Raw genomic sequence first — 20,270 nt, forward strand, 5'->3', positions numbered from 1 at the left:
CAGAGCCACTGCGTCGAGGACTGAGCCTCTGCAAATGGGCGCCCACTCTACCAGGTGAGCTACCCAGGCGCCCAATTCTGTTTTCTCTTTTATTCTGAAGGTTCACTCCTCATGTTTCATGTCTTAAATTACTTCCTGTCTTGTGTGTTTTTCCCGCCTTTGTAATTGCCTGCTCCGCCCTGATTTGTTCCACCTGTGTTTTATCACCTTGTCGGTTCATTGTCACTGTTACCTGCCTGTTGGGATCTAGTGCCTCACTTGGGCGTGTAATGCCTGTAAGCCTAGCTATAATCTTGTTCATTCATATAACCCTCATGTTGTCCTCAGGTCAAATATGACCCGTTTTCAAAGTTTCCATGTCAAACATATGGGATTATTTCAACCAAATTGCCGAAAAATAACACGGATGGTTCCATACGCGAAACAGGCTGTGATTATACATCAACATATTTTTCTCTCCTCTTAACTATTAATCAAATTTCTTCATAATTGTGGTGGGTTTTTAACTCAAATATTGGGTATAATTAAATATGAATTAGGTTTATTGACCATTCAATCCAAAAATAAGTCTAAAACTAGAGGTAATAAGTTGGAATGAAATTGGCTAAGAAGATGTAATAGAGAATTGGGTGATAGTTTATACTTCATGCTTCATATAATGTATGTGCAAAACAGATGGACAACACAAGGGTTAACCACCAAATTCATCCTGCTGCCTCCTCTAGGCTTGTCTGCATTTGGGTCCTTCCCCAGCTGCCTGCTCTCCATTATAGTGCAGAGTTTGATGCACCAACAATTGGCCTTTTCCCACAGGAAACATTTTGACATGGCACAGTAGAAAAATAACAGGTGCAATTGATAAAAGGACAGATGGCTGAATTCCATTTAGCTGCTTCAGTTTCAGGTTCCTGCGGGTATTTAGCTTCCTATTATAGAGCTGCAACTAACAATTATTTTCATAGTCGATTAATCTGTTTATTTTTCTAGATTAATCAGTTCGTTGTTTGGTCTAAATGTCAGAAAATGGTGAAAAATGTCAATCAGTGTTTCCCAAAGCCCAAGATGACTCCCTCAAATGTCTCTTGTTTTGTCCACAACTCAAAGATATTCAGTTTACTGTCACAGAGGAGAGAAGAAACTAGTAAATATTCACATTTTTTAGAAGCTGAGAATTTTTACTTTTCTTTTTTCATAAAGTATGACTCAAACTGATGAATCAATTATCAATCATTAGTTGACAACTAACCGGTTAAGACTTGTATAAGCATTTTAGAGAGAGAAAGGATTCCCACAGGTTTTACATAGTTTTATTTGCAACGCTTTTTAAATATACAGCATTCACATTATCGAAGTGGAATAATAAATAACCATTTTAAATGATTACTGATAGTAGTAATCAGTGTCATCTGTTACACTACAGTACAATATGCTAATACAAAACCCAACGTACATTTCAGAATGTAAAGATTTTAGGCCAAATGGGTTCATAGCCATAATACAGTGCCATAGAAAGTCACCAGTAGTCCTCCAAACCGACAAAGGCAACGACTCAGGACATGTATGAGAAATTTTAACATAACCTTTAAAAAGTGAAGAAATAGTAAATATATGCTGGTGTGAAGATGCAATTGGTATTTGTGCTTCATATTAACATCCAGTTTGGACGAACATCTGCATTCAAAACAAGCACTGCTGCAGTTAAAACTCAAACAAAACTTTTGCTTTAAGTTGCAGCAACTTCCGGTCAGAGTCATCGGCTAGTTTCGCAAGGATATAGACTAGTCATCAGCAATCACTGTTCTCAGCTTCCATCAACAACAAAAAAATACCGTTAAACCTAAATGCTGATGATTTAGTAGATATGTTTCAGGAAAAATGTGTCTCTGCAACTGTAAAAATTATCTTTTCAAAAAGTAACTGCACTCAGAGTGAAATATTTGGCAAACAGCACAAAGGTTGAGTGCATTGTGATCAGAGAACAGTCTTCATCTCTACTTTAGCTGTCAATTCTGCAAGCTTTTACGTTTTTAAGGATTGCCTGCATTTAAATTGTGTTATAATCATGATTCTCCAGATTAATGTGTATTGTCTCTGCATGCATACTGTTCTGTTTTTAGGACTTTTAGAAACACACCTTAACTGCAACAACGTTCAATTTTTTGGCAGTCAGGATTTTATCGCAACATTTGAGGGCAATCATAATGTTGGGCTGCCTCCTCTTAGTTGATTGGTCGACCAATCGGTCGTTTTTGGTCTTCAGCTAAGATTTCTTTATACAATTAGTCATTTTGTATGCTTTTTCATCCTGAGTGACTTGTTTCCAAGAAACTTTTAAGCACATCAACACAAGATTCAAAGTGATGCTTTTGCATGATTCTTTGTGGAGAAATTCATGTTTTGCAGATCTGTCCATTAAATTCGACAAAATCATGAGTGTTAGTCGACTAAGGATTTCTTTAGCTCTAGCATAATGTCAGAAGGAAAAGTCTCTTAATCAAGTCGACAGAGTGGACACAGAGATAACTCCTCCCAGCTGACTTAAATGAGAAGCTTTGTGTATGATGTGCATGTGGTCATGCATAAAAGGGTCAAATATGTTCCAGTTTATTTGGAATTTTCTTCTTTCTTCCTAAACGGAGAGGTCGGTTGCTCTCGTTCGGCTGCTCGTTCCGCTGGTTTTGCTGAATCTCCGTTTGTCGTTCTGACAGAGCCCTCCATTTGGGCAAAGCAGCAGCCCGTCTGGGCCGCCATTCTGCATCTGAGCGCAGCTGATCTCCCTGCTCCCAGGGGTGTAGGAGTTAGGGTCGGCCCTCAGGTATCCGCCGTTTTGGATCTGATTGTTGCTAGTCTCCTGCCATCCGGGCGAGTAGCAGCTCATCTGGAGGAGGTTTACCTCCTCAGCGGCGGTGGCCATTTTGTGCTTCTCTGTGGCCATGTTCTCTGAGTTTTGTTGGTTAGCCAGGCGGTGGTTGGGGAAAGGGAGGGGCAGGAAGTGCGAGGAGTCAATCACACACTGACTGAAGTCTGGCGGTGGGGTTGATGGCAGTGGAGGAGACAGAGAGAGCTGTCGGGCCAGCGAGGTGTTAGCAGGAGCAACTGCCTTCTCTGTGTAGCAGTACTGCCTACAACAACGAGATTTAACCAGTTCACAGATATGATACAATTTCACCATGAAGAATTAGTAAACATAGTTATAAGTGACTATCTGAAAGCAAACATTTTAGCTGCCAAGAGGCTGCGTAGGGGAAACTAACTTGCCAGACGCACTTGCTGCAACTGACTTACTGATCCAAATGACTGCGTGGCTGCGTTCTGTTGATTTACTTACAGGAGAAACAAACAGTTGTGCATCCAAGAGATTCCATCAAGTGTTTCACGGCATACCAATAGGTGTCCAAAAGTCATATTAAAAACGCCATTAAACAGTGGAAACAGCGTTAGAAAAGTGTTCTACAGCAGTCAGCAAAAATAAGACTTCCCCGTCACCTCCTCTTATTCACAAAAACCCACACAGGTGAAAGGATGATATCACTCTTGCTTCCGCCACCACCAGTAAGTGACCCAAATGTGTTTAAAGGTCCCATGACATGGTGCTCTTTGGATGCTTTTATATAGACCTTAGTGGTCCCCTAATACTGTATCTGAAGTCTCTTTCCCGAAATTCAGCCTTGGTGCAGAATTACAGCCACTAGAGCCAGTCCCACAATGAGCTTTCCTTAGGATGTGCCATTTCTGTGTCTGTAGCTATTGAGGAGGAGAGGGGGGGCCTTGACCAACTGCCATTTTGCTCGTTTGAAAGCCATGATGTCTCTCTGTCATGGGTGGGCCAAATTCTCTGGGCGGGCAAAGCAGAGGAAGGGGAGGTAACCTTGCTCCTTATGACCTCATAAGGAGAAGATTCCAGATCGGTCCATCTGAGCTTTCATTTTCTCAAAGACAGAGCAGGATACCCAGGGCTCGGTTTACACCTATCACCATTTCTAGCCACTGGGGGACCATAGGCAGGCTGGGGGAATGCATATTAATGTTAAAAAAAACTCATAAAGTGAAATTTTCATGCCATGGGACCTTTAACAATAAAACACTATACCTTGCTCTTACAAAAATGTTGTACTGTAACATGAGCTCTATTCTCTAATTGCCAGACCTTCCTCCACAGCACTGCGGAGGTGGGTCTGGCTAAGTCCACACAGCATTCCGGAAGGGGAGAACGTGTTCTGGTTTATTGGCATTTCTTTAATATTAAACCAATCACAATCAGCTTGAGAGGTGCTAAGCGCCGAGCAGATCCACGGTGCCTCTGCAAAATTGCCTCGGGAAGGAACTTGTTTTGGTGGAACGTGTACGTTCAAAGGTTGTTTTAGTCGTGCAACAGAAAACTCAGATTGGAAAGATAGTCTAGCTAGCTGTCTGGATTTACCCTGCAGAGATTTGAGGAGCAGTTAACCATAGTCCTCAGAAATCCACCAGAGTTTAGAATTGTAACCCAAAGAAAGCGGAAGGTAACGGACATCCGGGCCGAAAAGAGTGTCATCCGGCGGAATTTCCGGCAGCACCGGAGCATTCCCGGAAGTGGAACGTCGTGGATACAGACTGCATGAGCTCCAATAAGAGGTTTTGAAATAATGGTGTAGGGTCGTAGGGCCAATGTGCTTCTTACTGTACCTGCAGCAGTGTCTCCATCCCAGGTGATGCAGCTCGAGCACACTGAGGAACAGAGAGACGGCCGACACAGCCATCATGAACACTATGAAGACATTTTTCTCCGTTGGTCTGGAGACGTAACAGTTCACAGGATGTGGACACGGCCAGGCCTGAGAGAGACAGAGAGAGAGAATATGACTGCGGGGCCTGAATGTCATGTTTTATACGTAGAATTGAATTGATTTAGATATCTGGCTTTACCTTGCAGACATACAGGGGATTGAGGAAGACTCCATACATGAAGTACTGGAGACTCAGAAACACCACCTGTATGGAGGTCCAATCACAGTCAGCTGCATTCATTTACTATAAGTTCTGTACGTAGAAAGTTTTTTCACCGCCTCTTTCATTTACCTACATGGTATATCATGCAGTATGTTGTCATGCAGAAAGTATAGTACAAAATGGAGCACAGTAAGAGGTCATTCTTATTTAGCCTGTAGTAATGGTAGCATGTACCTCCATGACACTGCGTATCAGTATGCTGAGTATGTAAGTCCGCAGCAGCCCTCCCCTCAGATGGATTCGACCTGTTGATTGACCTTCTACTTTTTCCTTTCCTCTGTCCTCTCCTTTCCTCCTCTGGTTCTCTCCTCCTCCTCCTCCTCCTCCAGTGTCCTCCTCTCTCCCTCCTCCCTCTCCCTCTCCCTCCTCTCTGCTCCTCTTCTTCTCCTCTCTGCGGACATTGTGCATGGCGTGGCCCATGTAGATCAGACTGGGAGTGGACACAAACACAATCTGCAGCACCTGCGAGGATGTCAGCCAGATTTATATAGTTAAAAAAACAGTTGAATTAAAGGTTAGTGACACTCAAAATTAAAGGACTAAACCAACTTGGTTTGGCCGCTTTAGATCAGTTGAAATTACACCCAAATATGAGGAGCTACTAGGGGTGGTACTATGTGTGTTTTTTAGTGACGATTTTTAAAATCGATTCTTTTCCTAAGAATCGATCCTTTTTATTTATTAGTTTTTACCAATGATTCACCTTAATATTTTCTGTTTATATGGTACTACATCATATTAGACTGGGTAAACCCAGCCCTATCTGCCGGCGATTTGATTTCTCCCTGCAGCTCAGGCTGGAAACCTGTAAGTTTATTTATCCTGCTTCCGTTACAAATTAGCTTGAACTAATCACAAACTGGCTTATCCACCTGGCGCGCTATTGGCGGGTTTAACACGATGACGATAGAGAAGCAACCAAGCAGCTTCTTTTTTACATTCAACATGGCGGCCACCGAAGCGCAGCAACTCGTTGATGCCGCTGTCGCTGCTACGTCACAGGGGATCGTTGCTCTGATTGGTTGAAGGACTATCCAATTGCGTACAGTGTCTTTTGAAATATGCCCGTTGATCACGCCTCTTGTGCGGTAGAAAACACAGAGCAGACTCCCCAGACTAATGTTCAATCTTAAAAGATTGAGCTTGGTCTGCTGATAGCCAGATTAACATCATATCTGTTTCCATGTTCTGTACTTCTTTACAAATGAAATAAATGTCAGACTGACTGACTGACATGTGATGTGCATTCTTCTTAGAAAACAATTAGTTTTTAGAAATGTTTAATTATATATTATCTAGACAGGTTCCGATACTGCCTAAAACGCTGGTATCGGTATCAGGAAGTACTGGAGTTTATGCACCAATCCGATACCACGTAATAACGCCCTAAAGAAAATCTACATTTAAAGTAGTTTCTTTATGTTCTTTTTCCGTTATAACTGACTGTCAAACTGGAGAATAAAAGAAAGGTCTGGGGCGTTCATTGTTTGTGTTTGTTCATGTTTCACAAAGAGTTTAACCTGAGCCAGGCCGACAACAAAGATAGAAATCATATCACATCCATACAGGGATAGTAGTATACAGCTGTTAAAACATAATAAAATATATGACACACTGGTATCGGATCGGTACTCGGTATCGGCCAATACGCAAGTTCAGGTATCGGAATCGGTATCGGGAATCAATAAATGGTATCGGGCCAGTGTATTATTCAACTTTTCTTTTTGTTAAAGAAGGAAAAGAAAATCTCAATGCTATCGAATCGCAATCCAAATCAAATCGGCACCCATATCGTCAAAAGAATCGAATCGGGACAAAAGCGTATCGTCCCAGACCCTAGGAGCTACTATTCAATTTTGTCTCTGTTTCCTTCACATCACATGACATTAGATTGGATATTACCCAGTATCGTATATGAGCTATGGGGAAAGCTCGGTCATAACAAACGTTCTCGCAGCCTGGCTGCTCGGTGTCACAGTTAAAATCTTCCTGTTCGTCTCCCCACGACGACTCAGCGGCAGTCCCGAGCACCAGGATACGGAAGATAAACAGGATGGTCAGCCACACCTGTGCAGCCAAAAACAACAGAGAAAGATATAACAAACCCTCCAGAAACAATAAAATGTAGACACTGTGTGGATATAATGATAACAATCAGGAGTTTTTGTTGTTTGGAACTTCTGTAACAATATTTGAAAATGTGATAAAGTCTGAACAAATACATTTGCAGGAAGTGATTTTTAGTTTAGTAATGTCTTACTGATTCTATATTTTGAAGTTGTTTGTGTCAGCTGCAGATGTTTCTCATGTATTCTGTATCAGCAGTCAGGGATAATGAAGTTAAACTGAAGCGTACAACTGGCCTTGAAATTAAAATAACGTACGTGGAGAAATCATTCTGGGACTCTCGTGTTAAAATATTAAGTTAAGATAAGATGAAGATTATTTTACATAAATTCTAGTTTATTTCTGTATCACACCAATCATTTGGCCCATCCCACATGGGATCACAAGACTATTTCACAGACATCTTCCAGTCTCACATATCATCTACAAAACATAATAATACATTGATAACAGTACAAAGAAACAGTACAAACAGATAGTGTTGACGAACTGACCGAAGAGCCGGTTAATTAACCCGACTCGTGTCACTGAACCGGGAGACTCGAGTGCCATATGTCAATGAACCGACTCACTCCTACCGTAACCGTGCCTAATGCATGAGTCTATGTAATCAAACGGGTGTCTAGGTCCTCGGCAAGTTTGAGTTATCCACCGATAGCAGAAGCCTTAATGTCTCGTGCATTTTAGAATTGTGTTCATGGAAATTCATAGGCTACATTACCAAGGGGAAAGTATTATATCACATACAAATACACGTGATGTTATCTTGGTAGTTATGTTAAGTTAAATGTTAGAAGTGAATGTTGCTACATGGTAGTTAGGCTGTCACGAGGAGACCGCCCACCAGGCTACCGAATGTAACTATGGCCAGTGCGTGAGTCTAGTGTCGGTCAGTATGAGTGTGTAAATAGTATGTCGAGACCGAATGTAACCGCAACCGATCGAGTCTTCCGCGGTGTCTTGGTTCTTGGCGGGGGAAGTAAATGCGCGATCACTCCCCTGCTGCCGCCAAAGGCACACGAACCGGTGACCAAATCTATTAACTCGGTAGGCCAACCAACGACCGACCGGTTGAACCGACTCGCGTGAAAGAGTCGGTTGTCCCATCACTTCATACAGACAAATATCTACAGATCGTCTCGGTAAAGAGTTTTTTTTCCCTGTTCTCCCAAGCTTTCTCAAGATAACTGGCTAATTTATGTTTCACATATGCTTACCGAATCAAATAAGAACTGCTCGGGCCACTGAAACTTTGAAGTCCTTGCTTAAGACCCACATCTATACATTGGCTTTCAATTTGAGTTGAGTTTTTGACACCTTGACCTTTTTTCTACTGTTGGTTATTTTGTATTTGTATGTATTTAATCCATTTTTTTTTTTTTTAGCTTGTTAAGCACTTTGGTCAACTATGGTTGTTTTTGAATGTGGTATATAAATACAATTGAACTTGAACTTTCCCATGTGAACAGCCATCTGTTTGGCATTATCCATATTTACAAAATCAACGTGTGTTTTTATCTTACTAAACAAGGCATCGCACTGTTCACAATAAAAAAGACAGTAAAACACAAAATGGAACTCATTTTCTATATCATTTAAACAACATATACACGTGTTTTTTTTTTTTTATTCAACAGCGGATTTACATTTTAAACAAAACTATACTAACATAAACTTTATATCTGCTTATTATTAAAGAAGGAGGATAGAAACCAAGGGTCAGGATATACAAAATAAATGTTTTATTTTGAGTGTGTATATGTCTGTTTCCACCATGTGCAGAGGAAATCAGACTGGTGCCGGGCTGCCTGGCATGCAATGTTTGCAAATTAATGTGTAAAAGTGTGTGTGCATGTGTGTGTGTGTGTGTGTGTGTGGTAGTGTTTTGTGTGTGTGTGTGGGCTTGTTTTGTGTTTTTTTTGGTAACCTTGCCAACAGAGGTAGAGTGTTCCTGTACTTCCTCCAGGAAGTTTCCCAGTAGGCTCCAGTCTGCCATGACCAGTTACAGCTCCGTTCTTTTTTTTTTAAATGTATCTCTTAGCAGTCACTCAGCAGGTACGAGATCCACCTGAGGAACAGAGAGCACACACAGGTTTCATGTCTGCAGCAGATTTAGGCTTCTCCTTATCTCATTCATGGTTTATTTTAAGAAAAGACAAAGCTGTGTATGTATGAGGCGATATTAAAAAGACTTTAGCCAAAAGCATCTCAAACGTAAGATGATCTCAAAATCATAAACTAACAAAAAGTAAAAACAAACCCTATAATCCATTTTGCCAATCTTCTAAAGCTCTAAAGTTGTTTCCCCAAAAGCATCACAGATTAAAGATGAAGGATTAATAGGATGAAGCTCCAGAACCTGCAGGAGGAACCAAAGACTACACCTTCTTAAGACTTTTATCATGAACACTGATGTTCTTTGTTAGGTGATGTTTTATGCAAAATGTGAAGTGATAATGTTTACTGTAAATAGGAAAATAAGAAAACTAAACTAATGCTCACATAAGTTGTCTGCCGTCGTTGTCCCTCATTTTACCTAATGATATATAATATTAATCTCTATTAATGTATTGTGTATCTTGAGATTCTGTACATTTTCTTCTTAGTTATGGTGTGTATGTTGATTTCCACATGCAGATATGATGACAGAATGACATTCACACTAGATGACAGATAACAAAACTTATAGTAACCTTTTATAATTCAGTTTAGGTTTGATATAAGTTTAAGAGTAACGTCTTCCTCCAGCAGCAGCTCTTAACTTGTAAGATTGATTTTTATCGGGAAATGCTGCCTAACGTTCCTCTAATTAATACATGAAACAATCATGTTGTACACATTGTTTTTGATTCATTTTAGGTTTGACTGGAGCTATTTTAATGTCATTGTGCCCTCCTTTTCTTCAATGGTTTAATGGTACCTGACTGAAAAATTCTCCTTAAACCAACTCCTAATACTCACATAACAATAGTTGATTGAAACACGTTAATACACAGTTTCCTTTGCGTATTTTCTGGAAAGTCTTTCAAACTTTGGACTAAATTTGGATTTTGTTGTTTTGTGTGTGTGTGTGTGTGTGTGTGTGTGTTCTTGTATTATCTTGACCCTGTGACCCCTCTCTCCAGCCCTGACCCTATTAATAAAAATGTCTGTGCCCATGTCTTAGTTTAGCTTCACTCTCAGTTCCCACACTACCCCTCCGTCTGTCTCTGGGGTGGAAAAACTAGACGTCCACTGTAAACACGCACACACACACACACACACACACACACACACACACACACACACACACACACACACACACACACACACACACACACACACACACACACACACACACACACACAGCATCTGTCTCTCTCCATGTGGATATTTATGGACATGCAGAGAGGCCTCACTGTTCATTGCACACAACAATATGAATTTTTTGTTAAGAACAAAACAATCTAATCATATGTTTTATTCTTGGAGCCAGTAGAAGAGTTAAATAAGTGTTTATCCTGAAAGAAAGTGCCTTTCCAATAGTCAATAACATTCAAATTGTTCATTCCTTTAGGAACATGAATGTGATCAGTAAGTTTCCTGTTGTTTTTGGTATTTATGACGTCGTAAGACGAAATGTTTGACATTTTGTTTCTTCTCATCTCTTGTTCTTATAGATACCGTAACCAGATGAACCTGCAGGTGTCTGCTTTTAGTCTCCTTTACCAATTGGTCAAAGTCGCACTTGTCTTTGGTTCAGGAAAACTTCAAAATGCAGTTCTTAACATTGGTTCTGTTCTTTTAAAAATCATCTTTTTAATCTACCTTTACGTATTTAGACTTTTAATCCTTTATTTTAAAATTTTAAAAAATTTTTTTGTTTTTTTTTAAAAAAAAAAAAAAAAAAAAGATGCAGAGTATGTCTTATAGATTCCAATTATCTCTGTATGTCAGCTGAAGGTTTTTAAAGAAGCCACAAAATGTAATTAGTTTCTTTATTTATTTATTTAACCATTATTTTACCAGGATGTCCCTTTAGATACCTGGACAAAAAACAAGCGTAGGGTAGATTATTTAGATTATTGAGAGGAGAAAGAATTGTGCACAACCAAAGAACAAAGGGGGCTATTTTTGGTGTGATCAAAAAACTTGATTACATGCTCAGATGTTAAACAACTAAGTGGCAACAGCTTAATGTGATGAAGCTGTTGCCACTTAGTTGTTTAACTTTTATAACTATTATTTCTTTTGTTTTCTTTTTCCTTTGACTAAACAACACTAACCTGAAGGTCCCCACTCTCTTTCTATTCAAACCAGTGCAAACCTGTTTTTAAAGACATAATACTTTGCTTTGAGTAATCTTCCCCTCCCCCCCCCCACACCAAATAAAAGTTCAATTACCTGGTTATCTTGTCTTAAAATTACATCCCACACCTTTTCCCTCCTTAAAAAAAGTCCATCTATGAATATGTTTAACTGCCAGACACAACATGTCTCCTCACTGTCTATGATGTGTGTATATGTGCACTGGAGGTTTCATGTTTCCACATCACACTTGTGTGTGTTGCATACTGTGCCCTGATTGGCTTACATGGTTGTAATGCGACAAAGTCGTACGTGTATGTGCACGTCTTAAACTGAGATCTAAGGTTGGTGAAGAGTATCTAACTCTGAACAGTGAAGATCAAACAACAAAGTGGCGTAGCAATCACAAGCGCAACACATTTTGAGTGGAGGGGGACTTTAAAGCTTTAATGCGTAACTTTTTGATATTAATGAACGTCCGTTACATTCAAGCCGTTGCCAAATGAGTTGCTACAAAGCTAATTAAGACTATCAGCTCCATACAACTCTCTCTGGATCTCTCAGTATGGCTATGTTCAGAAGATTGTGGCGTCCGGTGACTTTCCGCGCAGAACCTCGAGTGAAGATAATTACTTCTTCTGAAGAGTCCATCATGTTTTTTTAATCCTCTGTGTCCTCCTTGGCTACTAGCAACTGCGTGGAGGAGGGGTGGGGGCGGTGCGTGATCACGTAAGGCTTGTATCATGTGGACGCGCCGACAGTTTTGTTGTCATTGCTTAGAATTCCTCATAGAGGAGACAGAAACTATGCACTTTTGGGACAAGGACATTTAAAGACATTTGATATCTAGTATAATTTATAGTGTAACCTGTGTCAAAAGCAACTGTTACTTACAAGTGCATCCTCCCATTGACATGGCAGCAATACTATCTTCTAAATATGATTTTGAAAAAAAAACTTTTTAAGAAAGAGAAAAAGTCCACTCAATTAAATATAAACTCAGCAGCATACATTCTATTTATTTTAAAGTCAGATCTTTATTTACCAGGGATGCATGATAAATGTTAGTTGGACCAGTACTTTAGTCACTCTTAAAGGTAAAGAAACTAACATATTTTGCAAAAGTCTTAAAGATCCCATGACAAGGTGCTCTTTGGATGCTTTTATATAGACCTTAATACTGTATCTGAAGTCTCTTTCCCGAAATTCAGCCTTGGTGCAGAATTACAGCCACTAGAACCAGTCCCACAATGAGCTTTCCTTAGGATGTGCCATTTCTGTGTCTGTAGCTATTGAGGGGGGGGGCAAGGTGGAGGGTGGGGGTGTGGCCTTGACGAACTGCCACTTTGCTCGTTTGAAAGCCATGATGTCTCTCTCTCATGGGTGGGCCAAATTCTCTGGGCGGGCAAAGCAGAGAAAGGGGAGGTAACCTTGCTCCTTATGACCTCATAAGGAGAAGATTCCAGATTGGCCCATCTGAGCTTTCATTTTCTCAAAGGCAGAGCAGGATACCCAGGGCTCGGTTTACACCTATCACCATTTCTAGCCACTGGGGGACCATAGGCAGGCTGGGGGAACGCATATTAATGTTAAAAAACCTCATAAAGTGAAATTTTCATGCCATGGGACACTATCATTAATCAGTACCATTGTATTCACCATCTGTGTGTGTGTGTGCGTGTGTGTGTGTGTGTGTGTGTGTGTGTGTGTTATCATGACAAACTATGGTCCTGGAGACACCTTCTTTGTCACACCTTCTGTATAGGGAACTACCTCAGAGACAGATTGGATTACTTTGCCAGGTGTTTTTATGTCGGTCTGTATGTCTGTGGCCAGATTTTGTCACCCTGATAACATCACAACCGTACAAGACGCAGTTCTTTAACTCTACATCTGTGTAGTTGAAATCAAAATGCAGGCCGAGTTTGAAAATGGGTGTGGTCCCAGCAAGGACGCCGGAAGCTGGGGGGTAGAAAGTAGGGAAGGGCCCTCCACATACTCTTTACGCCCCCTGGCTCGATTTGGTGTTGCGGCTTGTGGGATTCCATCACAAGATTGTCTCTAGTTTATAGATGACTTTTACTTGTACTCCATACTGTAGTGTTCCGTTTTTAAAATCTGTTTCAAAAGATGCATTGTAAGAACTGTCCTAATTTCACATAACAAACTAAATAAAGATGAACTTAATCTTCCTGTGGGGGGAAAAAAGACAGAAATCTTGTTTTTTTGATTGTCCTTTATTTATTAAACGTCCTTTAAATGCCCCTCCCTTCCTGTTTTTGTAAAACCCAAAAGCTTTGAGCAAACTGTGTGTGTGTGTGTGTGTGTGTATTTATGTCTTTTACAAGTACTCCTAACATCATTAATAACAATATTACTTCCTTGTATAGACTTTTGCCTGACCTTTGCATGCATATGTGTGTGTGTGTGTGTTCATTATCCAGCACTCAGTATTGTTCTGCATCCTATCTTGATAACGAACACCGAACACACACACACGCCCTTGCGTGCACACACACACACACACACACACACACACACACACACACACACACACACACACACACACACACACACACACACACACACACACACACACAGCTTTCCTCTGCTCGTTAATAATAAATACTCAAAGATGACTTCACGGATGTTTTTAAGGCGATAATAGACGTTATTTATAAGTTGCACCATTAATATTCCACAAAGTAGTAATGGGTCAACATGATAAAAATGTGAGACTATTAATCAAAGAAACAAATACAACAAATGCATCAAGACTAAAATAGTTTTACACAAAATTTTCAGTTGAATGTTTTCTTTTTAATTTCCATATTTTACTCCAAACTGGATATGTTTTCTACTCTCTAAAGCTCCTAAAACTCTTTCATAAACACCAAAACTAAAAAACTAACTAGTTTTTTTATGGTTCTTTGTATGTTTGTTTTTCAGAATCTTGCCTATTTAAACTTCTTAGATCTTGTGAAAATCTACCTGTCTGCCACTGTCCTGAGGGACATTAATTGAGGTGCGCTTGGTTTACGCTGACAGCGGCTCCTTTCTGATCACAGCTCCTTGCCTGTGAAACCTGCGATGGTTTTTCTATCTTCTTTGCGCATTTTCTCTCTGAATTTAAACGTTTTTTTGTGGAGTAATTTTCTTGTAGTGAAAAATGTAGAGGGCTCGTGCACGCTGTATATCATTGATCACTGAATAATGCAATGGAGAGTTTTCATTTGTTGTTTCAGAGTTTCCACCAGGACAGGGGTCAAATGAATCAGGCAACGAACATTACTTCAAACGAGAATACTTGAAATCTGTGATATTAAACATGTAAGTAGATGTTTTGCCTAAAATTAGCAAATAAAAGTCTGAAATTGAAGGCTGCACGTTGTGCTAAAGAATCCACCTGTTGAACGCATGCACACACTTTACCTGATTTAGGATTGCAGTTGGCCTGAGAAAGTCTCGATCAAAGTTGGTAAAGTGGCTGCTCTCCTCTTCCCCAGCAGTTATGTTGAGGAGCCTTTGAGCAAGGCACTTCCTCCCCTTGCACTGATCCTCAGCCTCCAGCAGCAGCAGCAGCAGCAGATGTTTGTATGTGAGGTGGTTGCAGATGTCTTCCAGGTATTTAAGGTGTATGACTTGTCTTCTTTTAGTTGCACGTTTGTGTCTTAAATCCAAGTTAAGTCGCTGAATCTTTACTTGAGACGGCGTCAGACTCCGAGCAGAGAGACAGACGGATGAACAAAAAAGAAGTTCCTTCAGTTGAGTTGACAGTGAGACAGCAGCGCACAGATGAGAGCAGTTTGAACTGAACTGAACTGAAATGTGTGTGAGACTCTAGTTTGTACCAGCCTCCTTCTCTCTCTCTCTCACTCTCTCTTTCTCTTCCCCTTTCCCCTCTCCCCTCACATCAGAGGAAGTGGGCCTGGTGCCTCGCTGCCTGCCGTTCAGCTCTTTGTGCATGTGTGTGTTTGTGGTGTCTGGCATCTAAAGGAAGTCAGATATTGTATTAGGACACAATGGCTGCAGGTCCCAGTCCTGAATTCCTCCATGTTGCTCCATTCTTCTCTGTATGTCTCTATATGTCTCTCTTTGTCTCCATTCGGTCGCTTAATTCGTGGGAGTACAAACGTCACTTTAAAATCAACAAACGACCTGACCTGAGGCCTGAACACACTTTGTACATAGTTCCCATATACATTTTGGTCATTCAGTCAACCAATCATCAACGTATTATTGTTTCTTGTACTGTAAGTAGTGCTGAATACAGATTTTTGCTTTTTGGGGTGCGTTGGTCATTCATGAACTTTCTCCAGCTGGTTTGGTGTTGGGCGGTCTTCTCCGCTTCCTTCCAGGATGATGTTGATTCCTAAAAAAGCTTATAGTTAGGGAGTGAGGAGTTGCAGCGTCCGCCTAACCAGGCCCACCTGCTTCTCTTCATAGTCATCAGATTAATAATATAACAAAAGTAGAGGGAGGCAGGCCAGTACAGCCCGATCCGGCAGGGGAGAGATCCAAGCCCGACAAGGCTCCTCTCCTTAAACTGCCTGTCTCTGTTAGTTATGCTGTTATAGTTCTAGACTGCCGGGGACTTCCTTCCTTTGACACACTGAGCTGCTCTCTCCTCTCCCTCTCCATTTGTGTGCATCCCGTCCCAGAAATGCTTGTTACTAATCCTAGCACTGGGGAGTTCACTCCCCGGAGTCCTTATGTTTTTTCCACCCAGCATATTTCCTTGGAGTACGTTGGCACTAAGATCTTGGTTGCAGCCGTGGTCCTGCTGCACTCCCTGCTAAGCTCTGCGGTGCCCTGCAGTGTCCTGCTGCGTCCATCCATGCTCTGCTGTGCCACGCTACATCCTGTAACGCCCTGCAGCGCACTGATATGACATGAACTACTACGACTACCATTTGAAGTCACTCTTCCATTATTAATGTGACTTTTATTTCCACTGTTCATCAAATCCCCAACCGGCACCGTCAGACACTGCCTACCAAGAGCCTGGGTCTGGCAGAGGTTTCTTCCTAATAGGGAGTTTTTTCTCGCCACTGTCGCACTGCTTGCTCTTGGAGGAATTATTAGAATTGTTGGGGCTTTATAAATTATAAAGTGTGGTCTAGACCTACTCTATCTGTAAAGTGTCTCGAGATAACTCTTGTTATGATTTGATACTATAAATAAAATTGAATTGAATTGAATTAACTCTTCCGTACCTTCTCAGTAATATCTTACATCCATTGCTGCCTTCCACTTCAAAGAATAGTTGGATGAAAGCATCTCTTTAAAGTAAATGAGGACACTGTAGGACTGGTTTCTATGGCTGTGGTCAAATAGTCAAACAAATTACATCCTATGTCTTTTCCTAAACACTTTTCCTTGACCGCAATGGAAAACGTAATGAGAAGAAAGACAGATTTGAAGTATTCATCATCAAGAATTAATCTGAGGATGTCTTTAATGCGATAATAAACGTTATTTATAAGTTACACTATTAATATTCCGCAAAGTAGTAGTGCAAAGAAACAAAACCAACAAATGCATAATGACTGGGCATATTATTTATTTTTGTGAACGGCCATATGGTGCGTTGCTTTAAATGTTGGAGAGTAATGCAGAAACTTACCACGTAAACAAACACATAAAGTGATGAAAGTAAAATAACATTTCAAACTAATACCTATCCCAGGTCTACTGGGTGAAAGTCCTGTCTTTGTTTGACCCATCCATCACAACCTGCCCCCCTTACGCAGAAATGTGGCCCTCTTATACTTCATCACCTTACTTTGTGCTTTTGCTTCTGTCATACTGTAATAACGGGATTCTACTAAAAGGCGCCGTCATTATAAACGTAAATATAAGTTGTACAAACGAAGAGTAGTCAATAATACAGTAAAATAATATATCATGCCATCTACTACTGTATGAGCACACATGACTTCAGGGAGACAGAGGACTTTGTTTTTTTCAGAGAACTTGTGATAGTATTAAATGCTGTGTGCTTCAGGGCCTGTCTGTGTGTGTGTGTGTGTGTGTGTGTGTGTGTGTGTGTGTGTGTGTGTGTGTGTGTGTGTGTGGTTAAAAGCAGAGTTCCCCTAAATTCATGTGAAACAGTGGTTGTCCATGTGACACTCCCACACAACAATACATAAACAACGTTATCTAAAGTCTCTATCTCTGAATTGCTGCTGTGGGGGGTGGGGGGGCCCCACTGAATATATCCAATTGATCTTCTGCCACATTTAAAAAAAAACAAAAAACTTGGTGACCCTCCTCTTAGTCACGTATGAGGACAATAAAACACTGGGAAGCTGCAGATTTAGAGAGATGATATCATTTTAAATTTTGTTAACAAATACTTTCTTCTTGCAGCTCATAACCAAAATCAAAGCCAAACTTTTGAACAACAATTAATGCTTTTCACCAAAACATGCATGACACCACAGGATTGACTTAAGAAGGCTTTATTTTGTTCCAAACTGCTTCTGGTGATGAGAGCTGGTGCCAAACTCATAACCATTACAACGGATCTCTGTGTGAAAACTATTTGCCATGCAGAGGTGAACTTTGAAAGATACGATCCACAAAATTGATTGAAATTGTTGTCATTTGTCGTATACACTCATTCGGTTGAACATATATATTTAACAATATCTGACTCACTTAAAATTCAAACCTGCAATATTTAAAGACAGTATAACATTGGCGTAGCACGATCGCACTGTACATTCCCACTGCACACTCACAAAGAGTTGCTTATCGTTTTGAATGGTTTGGTATTGGTATTTGGACATTTATCACAGTGGTTTTTGTCATTTTTGCAAAACTGGTTAGGTGAACCTCTGAGAAAGATAAAGAACATTTTTCCTGATCATTCCACACGTTTTGAAGTTAAAATGTATATTATCTCTTCCCATGTACATAACTGAATGTGCATACTGTCTACGCCTTTGTTTGTGAAGTATATCATAATGCTTTCTGCTGTACAGCGCTGAAACAATCTTCAATTAAGTCATTAGTCAATAGACAAGACAGTTATTTGACAACGTTTTATATTTTATGTTAAGTAATTTATCAAGCAAAACTTCCAAACTTTCACTTGTTCCAACATCTTGGACAAGTGGATTTGCTGCTATTCTTCTCAATCCATACATTAAAGATGAATGAAAAAAACTTATGAAATGAAAATTATAATCTTTTTAACTGATGTTTGAAAGGTTTATAAACCTGAAAAATCTTAGCAGCACAATCCAGAGATTCAACGATGTAAAGACACGAAGAGATTGTGAGACTTATTAGTAGTCATCATCTTCTCTCCTGTTTTCAAACCTCACATAGTGTGTGTGTGTGTGTGTGTGTGTGTGTGTGCACATTTCAATATGTCTTTGCCCGTATCACACCTCCGTTATCGTCTTGCATTAAGATCATAGCATACCTTTCCTTAAAAGAGCCCCCACACACATACATAAACACACACACACACACACACACACACACACACACACACACACACACACACACACACACACACACACACACACACACACACACACACACACACACATACACACACACAAGCAAAAGATGTGCACAAACTCTGGCTGACCTCTCCGTTCTATTTTTAGGAAGTGCTTCACTGGTGTTACAGCGCACAGCAGGCGAGTGGGTTTATCTGAACCGCAGCACCTCCTCTGACACACAGCTGACTGTCACACCAGAGAGGGAGAGTATGACAAAGTGGGAACAAACTTTGGGGGTGGAACTTGACAAACTCAAACATATCTGTGTTTCCCGAACAGAGAGGCGACAAGGACATTCGTTGAAAGATGAAAATATGGATTGCAATCCTGTTTATTAACAGGACTTTGGGACATTGGGTGACTGAAAACTAAGTGGGCCCCAGATCTGTAGGATCCCCAAAGCCTATTGGCTATTTGATTCACAGAGTGTCAACTCATTTTAGTAATTTAATTAAGTGCAAATTTGTTGCAATATCACAATACCAACTAATGCAGCCTGCATCATTACCTGATCCTATGGCTCTGTCTTGTAGAAGGAGCCCTGTGTCATATTCTAGTCATAAGACCATAACATCTTTGTTTAAATTGGGGTTGTGTTATATAGCACATTTAAAAACAAACAATAGTTTACAAAGTGCTTAGACAGAAGACAAAAAAGCGCATACCAATACACATACAGTATAGTATGTACACATCATTGTTGTAGTGAAAATAGATGATGGGGCACCTTAAAAGGATAGAAAAAATGATAATTAAAAATGAAATTGAGAGGTGATAGGGTAAAGAGACAAAGAGAAAGACGATAAAAAGCATAAACATAAAACATAAAAGCAAGTCTATAAAAATGTGTTTTAAGAAGTGATTTGAAAGAAGTCACTGATTCAGCGAGCCTTATCTCCTCAGGCAGGTCTGAAGCCGAGGTGCCCTGATGGAGAAGGCACGATCAGCTCTGGTTTTGAGCTTTGATTTTGGAACGGTTAGAGGGGCCCCGCCGAGGATCTAAGGCTACGAACAGGCTCGTATGGGGTCAGCATTTCTCCTATAGCAGGGATCTTCAACAGGGGGTCCGGGAATCCAAGGGGGTCATCAGAGTCACTGCAGGGGGGCCTCCAAATTATTGTTAATTTTTGAAAGTTGTTTCAAAATTGAAACGTCTTAACATGATACCAACATATTATTAGCAAATATAAATCCCCACTGATGATAGGCTTACTGGCAAATAATGTAGTCACTAATTAAAACATGATTTATAATATCATGCCAACAGTTTTAAGGCAATTTGAATAGCTTAGTTTTCTATGCAAAAAAAAGGGTATCTATAAATGCTTTAGGCTGCCCTAAAAGTTA

At 40.3% G+C, this 20,270-nt stretch overlaps 1 protein-coding gene across 2 annotated transcripts; it reads right to left on the reverse strand.

Annotated features, from left to right (window-relative positions):
• Positions 1-1,291: 1,291 nt before the first annotated feature.
• LOC120548484 (gap junction alpha-5 protein-like) lies at positions 1,292-15,239 on the reverse strand. Of its 2 annotated transcripts, XM_039784757.1 has the most exons (7): positions 14,836-15,238; positions 9,044-9,184; positions 6,892-7,056; positions 5,164-5,451; positions 4,906-4,971; positions 4,666-4,814; positions 1,292-3,122 (listed from the first exon to the last, which is right to left on the reverse strand). In XM_039784757.1, the coding sequence occupies exons 2-7, from the start codon at positions 9,110-9,112 to the stop codon at positions 2,630-2,632; spliced, it is 1,230 nt and encodes a 409-aa protein (XP_039640691.1). In that variant the 5' UTR covers positions 9,113-9,184; positions 14,836-15,238; the 3' UTR covers positions 1,292-2,629. The 2 variants fall into 2 exon arrangements, with proteins under 2 accessions (XP_039640691.1, XP_039640693.1); XM_039784759.1 differs by lacking the exon at positions 6,892-7,056 and having other exon boundaries at positions 14,836-15,239.
• Positions 15,240-20,270: the final 5,031 nt, after the last annotated feature.

This window comes from Perca fluviatilis, chromosome 19, assembly GCF_010015445.1.
Source record: "Perca fluviatilis chromosome 19, GENO_Pfluv_1.0, whole genome shotgun sequence".
NCBI classification, from domain to species: Eukaryota; Metazoa; Chordata; class Actinopteri; order Perciformes; family Percidae; genus Perca; species Perca fluviatilis.

What these genes read in the sequence shown, in the direction of transcription:
- LOC120548484 (XM_039784757.1), bottom strand. Translation starts at nt 9,112, where the DNA reads ATGGCAGACTGGAGCCTACTGGGAAACTTCCTGGAGGAAGTACAGGAA. An exon ending in TGATACGCAGTGTCATGGAG is followed by an intron (nt 4,972 to 5,163) that starts GTACATGCTACC and finishes ACCTCCATACAG; the next exon opens with GTGGTGTTTCTGAGTCTCCA. An exon ending in GGATGGAGACACTGCTGCAG is followed by an intron (nt 3,123 to 4,665) that starts GTACAGTAAGAA and finishes TCGTTGTTGTAG; the next exon opens with GCAGTACTGCTACACAGAGA.